At 41.1% G+C, this 16,774-nt stretch overlaps 1 protein-coding gene and 1 non-coding gene across 2 annotated transcripts in view; both read right to left on the bottom strand.

Annotated features, from left to right (window-relative positions):
* SORBS2 (sorbin and SH3 domain containing 2) overlaps positions 1-16,774 on the bottom strand; it is a 149,268-nt gene that overhangs the window by 26,795 nt on the left and 105,699 nt on the right. Inside the window, exons 15-20 of the mRNA XM_090258554.1 lie at positions 16,323-16,406; positions 14,071-14,127; positions 9,536-9,585; positions 6,143-6,330; positions 2,288-3,850; positions 4-92 (exon numbers count right to left, since the gene is read on the bottom strand). Coding sequence (XP_090114680.1) covers positions 4-92; positions 2,288-3,850; positions 6,143-6,330; positions 9,536-9,585; positions 14,071-14,127; positions 16,323-16,406 — 2,031 coding nt within the window. The remainder of the gene's footprint in view (positions 1-3; positions 93-2,287; positions 3,851-6,142; positions 6,331-9,535; positions 9,586-14,070; positions 14,128-16,322; positions 16,407-16,774) is intronic.
* Positions 8,753-8,856, bottom strand: LOC149996576 (U6 spliceosomal RNA). The gene has a single exon (XR_016507584.1). It is a non-coding gene; the product is annotated as a U6 spliceosomal RNA (small nuclear RNA).

Below are 16,774 nucleotides of genomic sequence, written 5' to 3'. Positions count from 1 at the left end.
TACCTCTTTTTCTGGAGTTCCCCTTCTTTCCCTCGGCGCACTTCTCCCCAGGTCAGGCAGAGTGGATGAGTAACTTCTAGGGGACTCACGGTCTATTGGAAAGGACAGGGCCAGAGTGAGCGTCCACCTATTAAAAGCAAACTTGCTTGGCCATTTTCCCTGGTGGCAACCATTTTCCCCCTTAAGTATGGAAAGACACCACAATGGAGAGCATGGGTAATCAGAGTTGATGTGAGACACAAAAACAGAGCTTCTCAAAAGGAAAAATACATGAGGTTGCACAAATATTATAATCGTACAAATAAACATAAGTGTTATATTGCTGTATAGTCCATACAGCAGCATCTGGTTCAGAAGGTTCATAGTTGGAAGGATTTTTCATCTCAAAGACTTTGTAATATTTTCAAATTTCTCTTCTTTTGCTTCCAATTTATAATTACTGTTAGAAGATCCACAGAAGAGGGAGAATGGAAATAACTTATAGAAACTGAAACATCTGTGGAATAACAATGTAAGAATCTAGCAAACAATAAAAAGGAAGAGAAAAATAAAGTATGATGATGCTAGAGCTGTGATCATGCCCATTTCTCTCTCTCTTTCTATTTTTAAATATTTATTAAGTCTTGAGATGTCATCTTGAGGCTGAATGCTTAAAAGGCCTTCTCCCTATTCTTTCTTTGTGCTCGACCATCTTATCAGAAAGTAAATATTTATTCCAAGAAACAAGAAGACAAAAATTCTCTAAACAGAAAATATCCTATCAGTTGCCAACTTGCTTAGGAAATATTGAATTGTTTTTGGATCCTTTAAAACAAAGTATAAATCATTAATTACTTTACAGAATTATGATTGCAAGGGTCTCTTCATGGTATCTTATACCTTCCACATTTACATGTGGAAATATAACTAGAGGCTGAAAGTATTCCAGCAGCCTATGTTATAAAATTGTACCAGTCTAGCTGGGCCAAAGCTTATCAACTCTTTCTCTTCTCCCTTTAATAAATTTTGTTATATTGAATAACAAGAAACATTAAAGATCAGCTATTCCATCTGTAAAGGAATGAAAAGTGCTGATTAATCAAAAGAACACATTGTTTAAAGGTTTTGACTATTTTGATGACAAGGAAGAATTGTCTACTTACAGCAGCTGGGATATGAGTTACACGATAGTTACAGTTTCCTTAATTATAAAACAGTGCTTATAATAATACCTATAACCTAGGTTTATGCCGGTATTAATTAGATAATGTATGTAAAACATTTTGCAGTGTCTGGTGTATAGAAAGCTCTCTGTTGATGGATGATCCAAGTTTTAGCCTGGATTGTTTATTTCAACTTCTTAAAATTTACATAGGAAACAGAGGCACCTTAAAAATTTATGAAAATAATTGTATACATATATCAAAACACCTTGTACTTTTCAGTTATATAAACCTCAAAAAAATGTTCTCTGCATCTGCATTATTATTCGTCTTTCTCTTCCCACTTCGAGGAGATACTCTATCGATGCAAATGGAGAGTCACTTTTAAACTCAGTGGTCCAATTCAAATGTCAATATAGAATTGTTTGAGCAGAAATAGAAAATAAATGAATTAAGTCATGGAATGGAAGAGGAAATGAATACGATGAGTGATGGAAATGAAACTTTTATATATATACAGCTTAAAGATACATTCACAAAAATTTTATCCCAATTGTGTCCTTGAAATGGAGAAAATGATAAACAAATCCTAGTCTCTTTTAATCGTCCATCAATTACTTCATTACATATTGCAGTTTTCCTTCCTGTTTTGGTATAATATCTTCTAAATAGAATATGCGCAGATTATTTATTCGGTGAATGACTACAAAGTTAAAAAAATCAAGGAAAAGACTGTTAAACTATTGACTCAGTTTCCAACAATAAGAACTAATGCAGTTTTTAATCTCTTAAGGATACTGATATTCAATTATAATTTGTCTAGAAATCTTTTTAAATTGCTAAAATGTTTAATTTCTTGCGTCACTGTGACTAACAGCTGTTTCAACCCTAACGGTAAGCTACAAAATCGTGTTCCCTTTCGAGTTTGAATGAGTAAATTTTTGTGAATTGATGATCACTTTAAGCCACACATGAAGTCCAAGTATCACATGGGCAGATGGGAACTACTCAGCAAGACATGTCTGCACAACCGTGAGGCCACGTGGTCTCACAGCTCAGGGGTGATGAGATGCGGGGATGGACAGGGGAGGAACTGGAGGGTGGCTGTCTGCACCAGAAGGAGAGACAAGGAAAGGGTCATCCACCTTGGAGACTCAGGGCCCGCTCGTGGGCTTGGTGGCGGTAGTTGTGATTGGTGTCCACGCCTTGGAGAGAGGCGCTGTGAGGCAGTCTCCCACAGTCGTTTTGGTACCACGGACAGTGGGCAGCACCATCGTGAGGCAGTGGGTGGGAAGGCTGGTGCCTGGGGCTCCTTTTCAGAGCCTTAAGTGATGAGTTCCTTTCCGGGACGTCAGGCATCAGTTCACTGACAAGACGGTGCAATATACTGTTGTCTGGCAAACTCCCCCTTCTCTTTTCAGCCTTAATTTGGTCACAGATGTCTTTAAGGGCAGAGTCCAGAGCCTCAAAGACAGACTTTTTACATTTTGCCTTTTCAGTCTGTTTTTTGGGAGTCAAATTTTTTTTCTTCCGGAAAGGCACGGGACTGACTAGGAACGCAAGTTTGGAAAGGCCGGGGTCCAGTTCTTGTCTTTTGGGCTCGTCGGTATTTTCATGTTTAGCGCGTTCGTGTTTTAACATCGTGGTAAAACGGGTGTAGGAGGCAGGGCATCGGCCTTTGCAGGAGCTGATGAGGTGCCGGTGGTGGTGGTGGTGATGGTGGCCAGACCCATAAAAACTTTCCGAGGACGTGAAAGAAAAGTGATCGAAGTCACTCTCGCTGCAGAAGGACGACCCTTCCACGTGGATGTAATCACTGTGGTCCGACACCACCCCGTCCTGGTCGCTGTCGGAAAACTCCACGTGAGTTCTCGGGGGCTCGTCACTGGTGACTTCAATGTGGATCGGCACCAGGGTTTGCGACGTGTAGCTCTGTGGCGCCTGGCAAGGACGTCTGCTCTGACTTTCTTCCTCCAGCAAAGACTCGATGGAAAACCGCCTCTTGGCACATAAACCATTCGGTGGCGGCTCCAGGGATACAGGCGACAGCATGTCGTCTCCTAAATTTGGCATGGACTTGGACTTCTGAATCAGCTTCTCGAACTCGGAGATGCGGGTGGGGACCACGTCCCTGGGCACCTCCTCGATGGAGGACTGGCTCCACCCGTGCAGCAGGCCCGCGCTCGGCGGCTCCTTCTCGTACTGCATGATTCTCGACCTCACGGAGCACATCACCTCGGACGTCATCAAGTCCTTGCGGTTAATGCGGTGCATTTTCTTGTACATTTTGAGGAAGCCCGGGGCGTTGTGGGCAGACCGCAGGCGAAGGCTCGATCGGCCGTCCTGGAGGTAGGGCGACGCCCAGGGCCCGGGGCCGCTGTCCTTGGGGTCCTCGTCGCAAAGCAGCGACCCCATGCTCTCCGCCTTGGCCTGCGGGTCCGGGAAGCTGTCGCAGCCGCCGTGGTCGAGGAGGTCATCGCAACTGCGGGATCTGATTTTGGGGGAGACCGTTTCTTCGGTGCTGCTCCAGACCTCCGCGTTCTGCCGGGCCATCTGCCAGCCGTTCTTGAAGGTGGCGGCCCTCTGAGAGTCCCGCGGGAGGGCCAGGTGCTGCGAGTGAGTGTCACAGTCCTCCGCCTCGTTGGAGGCGTTGCTGCTCAGCCCTGCGTAACTGCAAAGGGACGGACACATTTTGCTATCATCCCCACCTTTTAATCCAGAGCAGCGTGGTGGAAGAGAGACATTTGGAGAAGTTAAACGTTTCACACGGAGGAGAGCACGTCAGTTAGCATCAGACAGCACAGCACAGAGAAGGCAGCCTAGTTTAACCTAGACACTGATCGGTACCCGCGAGGCTTCAGCTCCGCAGGAAAAGCTCTAATTCTTAGGCACGATAGTACCTTTTCAATGACTGTAGCTTTACAGATGCAGTATTAGAGTTTACCAAACCACGTATACAAAGCAATGGGTGCAGTTAATAGCCCTGTTTCTATTGAATACTTTATACATCTTTCTGCAAATATTATACACCTGAAATATAATAGTGTCTATAAGCTAATACCGTGACCTGGTAGTAATTAAAATGTTGAACAGTTAATGTCCAAAGTGATGTAGATTTAATCAACATCATAGGGGCAGGATTTGAATCTCGTTTGAAATATAACAGATATAAAGCATAATTTATAAATTTCCATTTAATTAAAACTCCCACAACTATATTAATGAATTTTTCATGGGCATTAGATAGGAAAAGACAAACTATTTTCCAAAATGGCAAAATCAAGATGCTGTGAACTATTGCTGCTCACATTTCCCCGAGAAAACAAAAACTAGCGTCTCTTTAAATAAAACTAATTTACCTCTTTAATCGCTTTACCTAGAACCTTGTGTCAGGCAGGTTCTCCCAAGGATAACAGACTATGATGTAAAACTGTCATTGGAGATAAAGGCATCTTGCTTTTTTTCCAGGGAGGGTCTCTTTAAAAACTCATTTGCAGTTTGATAATAGAGAGCTAAACATGACCTCAGTTTGGAACATGTATGGAAACAGTCTTTTCTTTTGCTTTGTTGAGGTAATTAATAAGCAAGAGGCCAAATATGTCTAATGGGACATTTTCTTCTTAGAAATAAACATAGTGGAAGAAAATAGCTCTGTTTACAGCTCCTGCCTTATTACCTTCCCCAAACTCTACAAAAGCAGGTAAACACATAAGTAGATATGTAGTATCTGGGAAAGGAGGTTGGCTTAACACTCCCTAGGATGGAAAGAGACATCTTAGTCCATCAGAATTCTTTTAACTTGTGTTTGGGTGGTATCCAAGTGTAATGGGCCAATGGCATTGTATCGCCCGTATGTTACCTTAAGATATTTGTTTGCATAAGTTAGTAGAATCTGATAAAAGTATCCTGGTTAATTTAAGGAAAGGTATCATGAAACAGTTAGTATTCAGTTTTAGGAGGGCATGGAAGAGAGCTAGTATCTTTTGTTTATCCAGACCCTACGCAGCAAAACCAGCCTGTCTTCTGCACACAAACCAGCTACCTCTCACCTTGAACTACCCTGTGGCATCACTTTTAGTGCCTATACTTGGTACATGTAGCTGAAGCTGTGCTATTTCACGGTGACTTCTGTTAAAGGTTGCTTTCTTCACACATTTCAGATCCCTTCTTGGTTCTATTGCAGCCCCAGGGGGCTGAGGAGACTGTGGAGCCCCACATTCGGTACGGACCTAAGTGCCTAGGGACTCCAGTTCGGTCCTCAGTGTCCATCTTAGGAATGTGTCTGTCACAGGAGCAGTAGGGAACTCAACAGTGTTTCAGAGACTGGAAGGAGTGACTTGCTTTGAGTTTCCAGAGGACACAGGTCATAGGAAAGGGCCTTGGTGATGTCTACATTTTATGATTATGGCTGAAAACCAGTAAGTCCTTACTACTGTACTGTCATGGGTTGAACACTGTGTTACATGCAGAACGTGGATATTCTACTGTAGCTATGACTATTGACCAAAACAGACAGCAGATGAAATGACTTATAAGCTAGCTATAGGTTAGACAAATTTTATCTGGAATTACATAATTAAAAAAAACAGTTTATGTGTTAGACACAATGTCCTCTGTTGCTACTTCTAATCCCTATTCTAGAAATTTGATTAATTTTGCTAGTCGTACATTAGAAAAATTTAACAACATGCAAATATTTATAAATGTAACCTTTTAATAGCCTGACAATAAATTATTTGATACTTTGAATCTATTCCCTCGCAAAACCACAAATGATATATTTAGAAGAAAAAAAGTATTAACAGATGAATACGGTCCTTTACGCCGCTGAAGTGGCCCACCAACCTGAGTTAATCTGTGTAGGAAGAAAGCTATTGTTCCAAAACTATATTTAAATGCTAACCACCTCTGGGTAGTCATCACTGGACCAGCTGTCCCACGGGACTCTAGGCTAAAGCTTAAACGAGTCACTTGTTTACACTCAGTTTATTGCTGTTTACCTTTTGCTCTGGATGGGGAGGAAGGGGAAGAACTAATGAAAGACTGTGTCAGGGTGGCGCTCGAGCCTGGGAGGTCGGCCCGGACGGGGCTGGTCCTGCTTGCCCGTGGGTCCCCCAGGCCCCGCAGCGGCCCCACGGCGGGCTCGCTCTTCCTCCTTTTCCTGAAGTCACTGGCCAGGCTTGCGGAGCTGAAAGAAGGAACAGGCTTCAGTTTGGTTGTTGTTGGAGGAGGTCAGTGTGAACAGGAAAGACCCAGGGAACAGTAACAGTGTTATAACTCTTATCTCCCACCCCCAAACCACGGTTTTAAGAATTTGTTTCTTGAAATTAAACACTATTTCTTTACAATCGCCTCTTTAACAAATTAACAGACTTTATTCTTTTAGAGCAGGTTCAGGTGACTGAAAAGGTGATTGCAAAGTATGGCGTCTCACATGCTCCCTTGCACACAGCTTCCCCTGTTACTGACACCCCGTCCCCCGTTAGTGTGGTCCCTCTGTCACAGCTGATGGGCTATACGGATACATTGTTATTATTACAGGTGATTAAAGTCCAAAGTCTACATAGGGCTCATGTTTTCTGTTGAACATCCTATGAATTTTGGCAAACGTGGAGTGGCATGTTTCCATCCCTAATGTATCCTATAGAATACTGTCATTGCCGTCCCTCCCCCCCGACCCCAAACTGGGTGCTCTACCGCCTCATCCCTCTCTCCCCGGAAGCCTGGCAACCACTAATCTTTTTACTGTCTCCACAGTTTTGCCTTTTTCGGAATGTCAAATAGTTGGAATCTACAGTATGTAGCCTTTCAGATTGGCCTCATTCCTTCAGCAACATGCCTTTAAGATTTCTCCCTGTCTTTCTGGTTTTTTTTTATTTTTTATTTTTGGCTGATAGCACATTTCTTCTTATTGTTGAATAATATTCCATTATGTGGATGTACCTGCTGAAAGGCATCTTGATTACTTCAAAGTTTTGGTAATTATGAACAAAGCTGCCCTAAACATTCGTGTGTAGGCTTTTGTGTGGATAGGAGTTTATAACGATCTTTTAAATTAGTGTAAAATTTAAACTTTACACTAATTAGTGTAATATTTTGTAACTGACAATTCAGTCTTATGATTTGTATCATGTGTCTGTTCTCTGTAAGGAAGACTTCCAACACCATGAACACATCCAGAGGAAGGATGCTGGAATGGGGGAAAGACTGAGAAAAGAGGAAGACATCTGGTGAGATAAGTTTCTTTCTTTTATAAAAAAAGTATTCTATTTATTCATTTTTAGAGAGAGGGGAAGGGAGGGAAAAAGAGAGGGAGGGAAACATCAATGTGTGGTTGCCTCTCACATGCCCCAACTAGGGACCTGGCTCGCCACTAAAGCACATGCCCTGACTGGAAATCGAACTGGTGACCCTTTGGTTTATAGGCCAGTGTTCAGTTCACTGAGCCACACCAGCCAGGGCTGGTGAAACACCCTTCTTACCTCAGGGCTTCCCTAGGCCTCTTCCTAATAGTCTTAGCTTTAAAAACCTTCCACTGGAATTCCAAGGTTTTCCTATTTAAGTAACGAACAACCAATGATTTGGTCATCTAATGAACTATTAAAGAGTCCTTTCGCTCAGTTGTATTTAATGGTGTCAAGAGTCTTAATGACAGGAAATTTTTGCCATCTCTCCGTCTTAGTTAAGGAAGGTACACCTCACACAGCGTGTGGTTGGCCAGCTCATTAGATAAAATGACAGCAGCAGCGGCGAACGCACGCCAGCTCCGACGCGCCGGCAGTGTGTTGTCTGCCTTACTGACATTAGTGTCACAAAGCCCACGGTGTTACACTGTCCCACGGCTGGGCACGTGGAAAACACGCTCCCTGCAGGTGCAGGGGTGGAGCCAGAGCTCAGAATCTGTCTGCACTCTTTGAAAGAGGAGGCCCCTTTCCTCCTGGACCTGCTTTGCTCTCATTATTCTGTCATGGGAGGGTCCGTCTGTCTTTACAGCAATCCTCAGGTTAGATTAGAACTCTAAAATGCACACATGTGCATATGTAAGGGGAAAAAAAGATATAAAAGGAGGGGCTGGAGGAGCTCCTTTCTTAGTGACAGTAATGTCATTGGGTGGCACTCATGAACCCAATTTGCAAAGTTTTCTACTTACATTGAAAGAAATCTATCGAAGGGAAAATTAATGTTATGTAAATATGTGGCGTTGATGATACAGTGTGGCTGGCAGCTTTTGAATTACTCAATATTGATACTGAAGTGTATCTGAATTTCTGTAATATTTTATTTTGTTCTTTCTCTTTTTAAAATTTAATCTTTATTGTACTTTTTCCATTACCAGTTAGTTCCCTTATGCTCCATTTCCCCCAGTAGTCACCACACTGGTTCCACGCCTGTGAGTCCTTTTTCCTTGTTGCTCAATCGCTGCGCCCTTACCCTCCCCGCCACTAGCTGTCATCTGCTGTCCATCTGTGAGTCTGTCTCTGTTCTGCTTGTTAGTTCAGTTTGTTCCTTAGATCCCACATATGAATGAAGTCGTATGGTCTTTGTCTTTCTCCGACTGGCTTATCTCACTTGGCATCATGCTCTCCAGGTCATTCATGCTGTCACAAAGGAAAAACATGGAACGCTGCACGAACGTGCGTGTCATCCTTGCGCAGGGGCCATGCTCACCTCTGCTTTGTTCCAATTTTAGTACCTGTGCTGCCGAAACGAGCACCCTGTACTATTTTAAAGTACGATATTCAAAGCCCACCAACAGAACTTAGCCTGGCAGACTTTTAAGGCAGGACCAGTGGTTGGTTACCAGCTATTTTGGTTGAATTCTCCCTTGTTTCTGCTCCTGGTCAACTGTGTAAGCTTAGTGAGTAATGGAGCCTCAGTGTTGGTTTATTCAGAGTTAAAATGGAGGTCATGGCCCTCAACTCACAGTGGTGTCTTAAGGATTAAATATGTTTCCGTACTTACGATGCCTCGTATACAGTAAGTCCTCATTTATTGGAAGTAACTATAGTTCTGATCTGTGTGGTCAGAGTATAATGAACAAATATGTGTGGAACATAGTTTATAAAAATTTTCAAACATATTTTACGTGTCATATAACGCTATTGAAAATGAAATGTTTATAATCCCCACTTAAAGAAAAAAAAAATGGTTATAGAGGAGACAGGAAAGGGAAGAATTTATCAGTCTGTAAAGCAGTCTAAAGTTATTTCATTTGACTTTTATAAATTCTTGGATATGAACATATAAAAGGATGCACAAACAAAATAAAATAACTTCATTAAGTATGGTGCTTAATTAAAAACATGATACGTAATCCTCATTATTATTTCACTGAAAAAGAAACCACTAGTATACAGTATTGTAGTTGCGTAATGTAATAATAACATTCTTACCTACTGGGTCTTTCCAGACTTCTATCTATAGAGGATTGATACACGGAGGCCTGTGAAGATAGAATAATAGTATTGTGAAAATATCCGCCACGGCAACATTTCTTTTGTCCCTGAACATTAAGTTAGGTATGCTGAAAAGAGTATTGTATAAATTGAAATTAAAAATAGCATTTATTATGATCATAAAATATGTCTTCCCCCAAAGAAATCATGCCAACCTGGGTTCTGCTTTCTTTCCATCTACTCTCTCTTCTGAGAGACTGTGCTGTATTTCACTGTTTTACTCAAATTACTTACAACCTAAACATTGGCTGGGGGAAAAAAGCACAATCAATAGCTCCTCCTTTGTGTAGAAAATTGACTATAAATATAAATTTCCTACATGAAGGAATGGTTTTATTATTTTTTAAATTTGAGATCATTCAATCGTTATAAAGCATAAACCTTCTTTATACATTTTTTGTCATGTTGCCAAGTGTTATCTTTAAAACTTAACCTTTAAGTAGAACTTGGGACATCTTTCATCTGTCAACATAGACGTGACATTTGAATAAAAACCACAGAATTTGGTTTGAAATTAAAGTAAGCTACTGGTACTTAAATCAGGTTACAGATTATATCTTTCAAATAGTTAAGTTCTGAGTGAGTTTAAAACAAATGATTTAATGAACCAACATATAGCCTTCTTTTTTTTAAAGTTGACTTTTAACATTTTCATCAGAAAATGAACTGTCAGTTGTCCATGATTGTAGGAACAAAGAAAAATAGAAAACACAAACTGCTAAATAGTTCCAAATGCTTATTATACACACCATTTTCATACTCCTTCATTCTGAACAACAATGAAATTGGTATTAAGCAAAAATGTTACATAAGAATGTTTCATTTCCCATGACCAGCTACTGGATAATTGCTAAAGTATCTAAAAAACAAGAGAGGATTAATATTGAGCTCTAGAATGTTGAAGATAACACTGATGTCTAGAACCTATACGAAAATGTATACTAAATATTCTTGTCTTTGGTCATATTTAATGATTAATACTTCATCACAAGTGTTTATTGGTCTGATGAAGAACTGAAATTCTAGTTTGAAAATTTTCTTTCATGTGAACGAACATCTAAAAATTTCAGCCAGAAAGGCAGAATTTGACACAATTTATTTTGAGTTCTTAACACTAAGAAATATTTTTACCAGAGTGCTAGTGAAAATTTAACCACACTTTAAGAACTATTTCTGTGACTTTAATTTGTTTGTAAATTAGCCAATTAACCAGTTAAAATATTAGTATATAATTTTGAGATTATTTATGTAGACCAGTCTGACAAGCCCTTTTGTGCAGAACTCTAAAATTGCTTCTATTCAGTAATATTTTCATTACATTCCTTCTTACTAAATGAGAATGAAATCTTGCCCAGAAACAAACAAAAACATCCTCTGTAAGAGAATATTTCCCCCATGTTAGACATAAAAAGCATATTCTAATAATTTTAGTTCCTAAAAAACACTTAGATTTTTAGCTTCTCAGCAAATATAAAATTAGAAATACTTTGGCTTGCTGATCTGATAACTTTACAAGATTATTTTAACTCATTGAACTATGAATCAGACACCGGGAAGGTAGAAAAATAAATACTAAATAAGAAGAAAGGCAAACAAGTAAATAAATAAAACCGGATACTTATATTTCAATTTAGAAATGTTAACTGTACATGTTTGCAGAAGAGTGATACCAGAGAGCTCCAGATCATTCCATCTGTATGGATCACCTGTCCTGGGACACCCAACCATAAACCATAGCTGATCACCCAAAAGTGTCAATTTCAGAGCACTCTTAGAACACCCCCTAGAGTCATCAGAAATTGAATTTCCAATTTGGGATGAGCCTAAATAATATTGTAATATGAATCAAAACATCGTATACGAAGTGAAGGCTCTACACTTCCTATTATCTTAGACTTAGGTTAAGAAACTACAATAATTCCTCCTTGTGCTGGTTTCCACAATCCAAAATAAACTGAAATGGATTGTGTGGTTTTATGTATAATCAAAAGAAAAGATTCAGTATAAAATTATAAGAAAACAGTGAAAAGTCTAGATAGATGACTAAGAAAAGCCTTGCATGATAATTGTATGAATGGTACTCATCCTGAAATGGAAATTGTCTCCAGAAAAGAGGTAACCTATTTTGCCTATTATGACCTACTGAGTATTTACATATTGCCATTATTTTAACATTTAAAATGACCTAAACAAAGGTCATTTTAATAAAGTACAGACACATAATTACTCTTTCAGTTAACGTGATCATGTGATTGTATCTTGCTCTGAAGTCCTTAGTTGTCCTCCATTCATGCCATTTTCTCAGTTATATTTATGGACTAGAAAATATGTTGTTCATGGCATATACTAGATACTTGATAAATAGTAGCTAAGGTAATGGCTAGTCAAATACAATTTTTACAAAATACAATACCTCATCAAAGTATTTTTTACATTATGAAAATCATGGTGTGAAATTAATAACATGGTTAATACGCTATTAGAATCAGACAACAACCCCCTTTTAACCCCAAAGAGATAATGGCAGAGGCAAAGTGCTTTTTGTATGTGATTTTTCTTGTCACTACCATAATGATATAGAATGCACAGGATTAAATTTTTACTATTGTTAACCCAGGAATTTAACAGAAATAAATAGCAAGGAATAGTATTAAGTACATAACTTGTTTCTAAAAGATTTGAGCACTAAATATATCTCTTGGAAGTGCTAAAAAGTATACCATAAGGAAATGGCCCTGAAGGGAAGGTTAAAAGACCTGTTTTATTTTTAATGTGCCACCCTCTCACCATCTGATTTTGGACATTACTTCCTAAAGCAATCGAGTTCTACTTTTCTTGACTGAAAACTAAGGGAGTTGGATATGGTGATCTCTAAATTCTATTTCAGTTTTCAATGAACCAACTACCTTAAAAACAACCTACAAACATCAGACCAGAATAAAGAAATATCTGACGAAATTGAGTTCCAAAGTAAATTTTGGGGCTAGTCAAATGTTGAAATAATGTCCTTTCTTCATATGAAAAACACATATGAATAGATTTGCTTGTTGTATTTGATTTTCTTTACAGTACGTGGCCATCAACAACAAATAAGTGTTTTGAGATGACTGAATTCATTAACCCAGAATGTTCCTGATTACTCTGTTTTACTTTTAACTTAATACCTAAATATTCTGTTTACTTCTGTTTAACATATACTCTGATACATAGCTCAGGGGAAATAATGTGGAATTGCAAATTGAATCTGTAGCAAGTTGGCTATTTCCGGAGACTGCGCCTGCAATTCCAGCTTCCCCCACCATGTGTCAGGGGTACTTCCTGCAGCACAGGCATTCTGCTAGCTGTATTTTATTTTCTAGTTGCACATATTTAACTGAGTTGAGACTTTTCAATGAAAATAAAATATTTATTAAGGGTTTTTGTATTTACTTAGAGCGACAGAGAAACTACTGTTCAAACATCAGTTTATTCATGTCACCTGTGTCTAAGAATTCCTACAGGGAGGCTTTTATAGAGCTGATGTTTAGCAAAACTGTCATTTTTGCTTGTGTTACTAATGAGTCCTAAATCTGCTTTCCAAAAAAAAAAAAATTTTTATTTTTGCAAAGAGCAGGATAAAAAGCTTTGACTCTGGATTATTTCTGCCTTTTCCATACTCTCTTTGACTAATTCAAATAAAATTTTACATTGCTCGGGATAATTATTTTTTTTACCTAGAAGATTGTCATGAACATTTCTACATAGAGGTGGCAAATGCATTTCATGTCATATGCCAGTGATGACCACTTACAGTGGCCGCCTGAATTACAGCGTGGAGAAGGATTAGTAGTGCCCGTCAGGGGTATGGGAGTGGGAAGTTGTGATATGTGTGCCAGTTATTTGTCAGCCCTAAGTTTTTTTTTTTAAGCATTTAAATTTTATTTAAATTACAGTTTACATTCAGTATTATTCTGTATTAGTTTCAGCTTTCCATGCCAGCCCTGTTCTTGATTTTATCTGATGCTAAAATGCACAGATTGTATTTAAGGAAATGAAAGAATTAACACCATGCATTTTGGGTATAAGTGGGGCATAAACATGTGATTATCTAAGAATCTAAAGGGCCGTTCTGCACCTCTATGCATGACGCTGCAACGGCCCCGAGAAGCCTCCCAGGTACGTCTGAGGTGGTTTGTGTACCCCCCAAGACTCTTCCTCTTGATTTTTGATGACCACACTCCTGCATACCAGGACTACACCGAATCATTCAACTCCATTATGGCTGACGTGATTCTTCACCCACATTTCAGAAAGAGCCAATGCCTTTGACCTAATCCCCATCCAAGGAATGGAACCGGTTACAACACAGTGATGCAAAGGTAGATTTTCAAAAACAGCAGAGACACTCTAGTGAACTGTCACACACAGATGCTCGGAATCACAGTAACAGCTGCCAAGAGAGAAATCAGAAAAAAAGAACAAGTCGTCTTTACCTCATTGGAAACACCAGAAGAGGGGTCTTGCACATAGTCCAGAGCCTTTTTAGGAGGCTGGGTGTCGGTGCACCACATAAGCAGAGTGCAGAGATGGAATGGAGGAGAGTCATGGCAGCAAGGAATGAACATGTGGAAAAGGTGACAACAGTTAGAAACCGAGTGACGACAGCATCGGATACACACACAGGGTGACGCAAACGGAGCACAACGGGGCGGCCTAGGAGGAGGAGTGCCGGCTTCCCACAGACGCCCAAGCGCGGGGCGCAAGCTCGCGTGCTTTGATTAGTGCATTTATGAATTCATTTCATCAGATCAAACTAGCGCTCCTAGTCTCGAGCCACAGAGGAATGCAAGGTTTGTTAGGGACACGTGAAAGGAGCAGGGGGACAGGTGGGCAGCATGCCGGTGAGTTTCCATGTGTGGCTGAAAACGATTACAGAAAAACGCCGGTGATTTAGGCTCAGAATAGAAATTGTCGGAGTCCCTATAAGCTGTCCAATCGACAATGACCATGCATATAAAATAAAGGTAGAGAACTTGTTTTCTCTGAAATAAAATACATTGATGTGACTACTTGGGTGCCAATTAGAAAAAAAAAATGAGAACGTATTCTTCCTATGAGGCATAGGAAATCTAGGCAAAATTCTTTGGTGTATATTCATTTACAATCACTTTTGGTCCAGTTCAATAAGATAAGGAGTCTAACCAAGTCTCCTTTGCTTTTTAAAGGACAGAATGGACTACTCTAACCCCCAGTGGAGAAAATGTGGTTTAGGATACGAGCATAGCAATCAGTCGAGGATGTGGCAAAAGAATGGTTGTCCTCGCTGATCTTTAATAAAATTCAGCGTGGTGTAATAATCCGTATTTCCTTTGAGAGTTTAAAGTTCAGAAACACCAGTAAAATATAAAAAATATGTAACTGACACTCCTCAGATGTGTGGCTGTTGGTGGATAGAGTTCTCCAGTAAAGGAAATTGTTATTTGAGGCCTGGATTGACCCTTTATGCCAACAAGGCTGAGTGAGTCCCCTAAGGCCCACCTTTGCTGGGGGTCTGGGGACGAGCCCTGTGGTGGTGACCATCAGCAGCAAGACTAGAAATCGAGGCCCATGGGGTTTCCTTATTTTTTTCCCCTTTTCTTTGTATCCCTAGTCGTCGTCGTCGTCGTCGTCGGCAGCCGTCCGTCTCGAGAGACGATGGTGTAGCTTCTTAAGAGTCTATCTGCACCGCCGAGAATGGCTGTGCAGTCCGACTCGGGAGTGACATGGTAGTATCTGTCTCCCCCCGTGTTGAATCGACATCTTGCGATGACGCTGAAGCTACAGAGCCTGGGCAGGGTGATATGGAGGGTCTGCTGTTGCCCATGCAGCAGACCCCCCCTCTCTTCGCAGCTGAAGGGTCCAAGGGAAAGACGAGTCAATACAGCTTGGCTTCAGGTGCGCCGCAGGAGTTGCCGGTGTTGACTACAACGTCAAACCGCCTTAGGGACTCCGGCTCCGGATTTTCTGTCGGGGTTTACTCCCTTAGCCTTTCCCCTGAAGAGGTATGCCGCAAGGCAGCAGAGGTTTTTTGGAGTCAGAGTTTTCCTTCTCTGATGTACCCTGACTGGAAGATCGAACCAGCGACACTTAGCTCGCAGGCCGACGCTCAATCCACTGAGCTAAACCAGCCAGGGCAATGTATCCCTAGTATGTTTATAGTTATGTTATAGTGGAAATCGCTCAGAGGTTTTTCTGCCTGTTTGTTGATGGGACTGGATTTAACATCTGACTCTGCTCCTCATTATCTTGGACAAATTGCTTGACCCTTTTGGTCTGGCTTCTTCTCCCTGGAGGGGCGCTGTGAGGACTCACTGAGAAAGGGACCACAGACCCAGCACGGCCAGGTGCTGAGGGAGCCTTCAGTGATCAGAGCTATAATAATAGTGATTACTCTTGTCACAAATGTCACCCTGTTCTTCCGAGGGAACTAGACCAAAAGGGACTGTAAACAACACAAATCTTCTATAAATCTGCCATCTCGAATGTGCTTAGACACAAAGTAATCCTAGTGCAGATTGGGTGGTAAAGAAAAATAACATAGCCAGTGTCTGAGCGACCGGGGGCTAAGTGTTTCGGACGTGTGTATCTAAGTCCACGCTCAGCTGCTGCTCTCTGAACGACACTTCTCTCTTCTGACAGTGACGTGTTTTATAAGTCAAACAACGCTCTCCTACTTTTCTTATATTAAGGGTCTGGCCTCACTTACCGGGCGTCCAAACTCCAGTTCTGAAAAGAATTTATACCAGGGCTCATTTTCTAAATCTATGTCATCTGGACGTGTGCAATCAGGCTGGAGCAGACGGGAAGGAAAAGGGAAGGAAAAGGTACACTGAGCGAAGTGAGGGGGCTCAGTGGGGCCCCAAGACGCGCGCGCGCTCACACGCCGGCAAGCACCCCTCTCTTCCAACAACCTCAGCCCCGGGAACCAGGGAGCCGAGTCGAACCAGCAAAGTTAGGAACCAAGAGGCGCTTTGATGGCATCGCTTAGGCCCCGGTTATCTGCTCTGGCCACCGTTCCTGCGCCTTCTCCTTAGCTTGAGGCACTGACCATGCAAAACTATCTGGGCAGCGAGAGGGGCCTCGACAGCCAGCGCGCCAGAGCCTGAAACAGGCCCCGCTGCGTCCCCAGAGCTCTGCTGGGTGGGTCACGGCGCCACC

The sequence above is a fragment of the Furipterus horrens genome, unplaced genomic scaffold (genome assembly GCF_987537825.1).
Source record: "Furipterus horrens unplaced genomic scaffold, mFurHor1.1.pri manual_scaffold_12, whole genome shotgun sequence".
Taxonomy (NCBI): domain Eukaryota; kingdom Metazoa; phylum Chordata; class Mammalia; order Chiroptera; family Furipteridae; genus Furipterus; species Furipterus horrens.
This window is presented reverse-complemented; position numbering and strand designations above follow the sequence as displayed.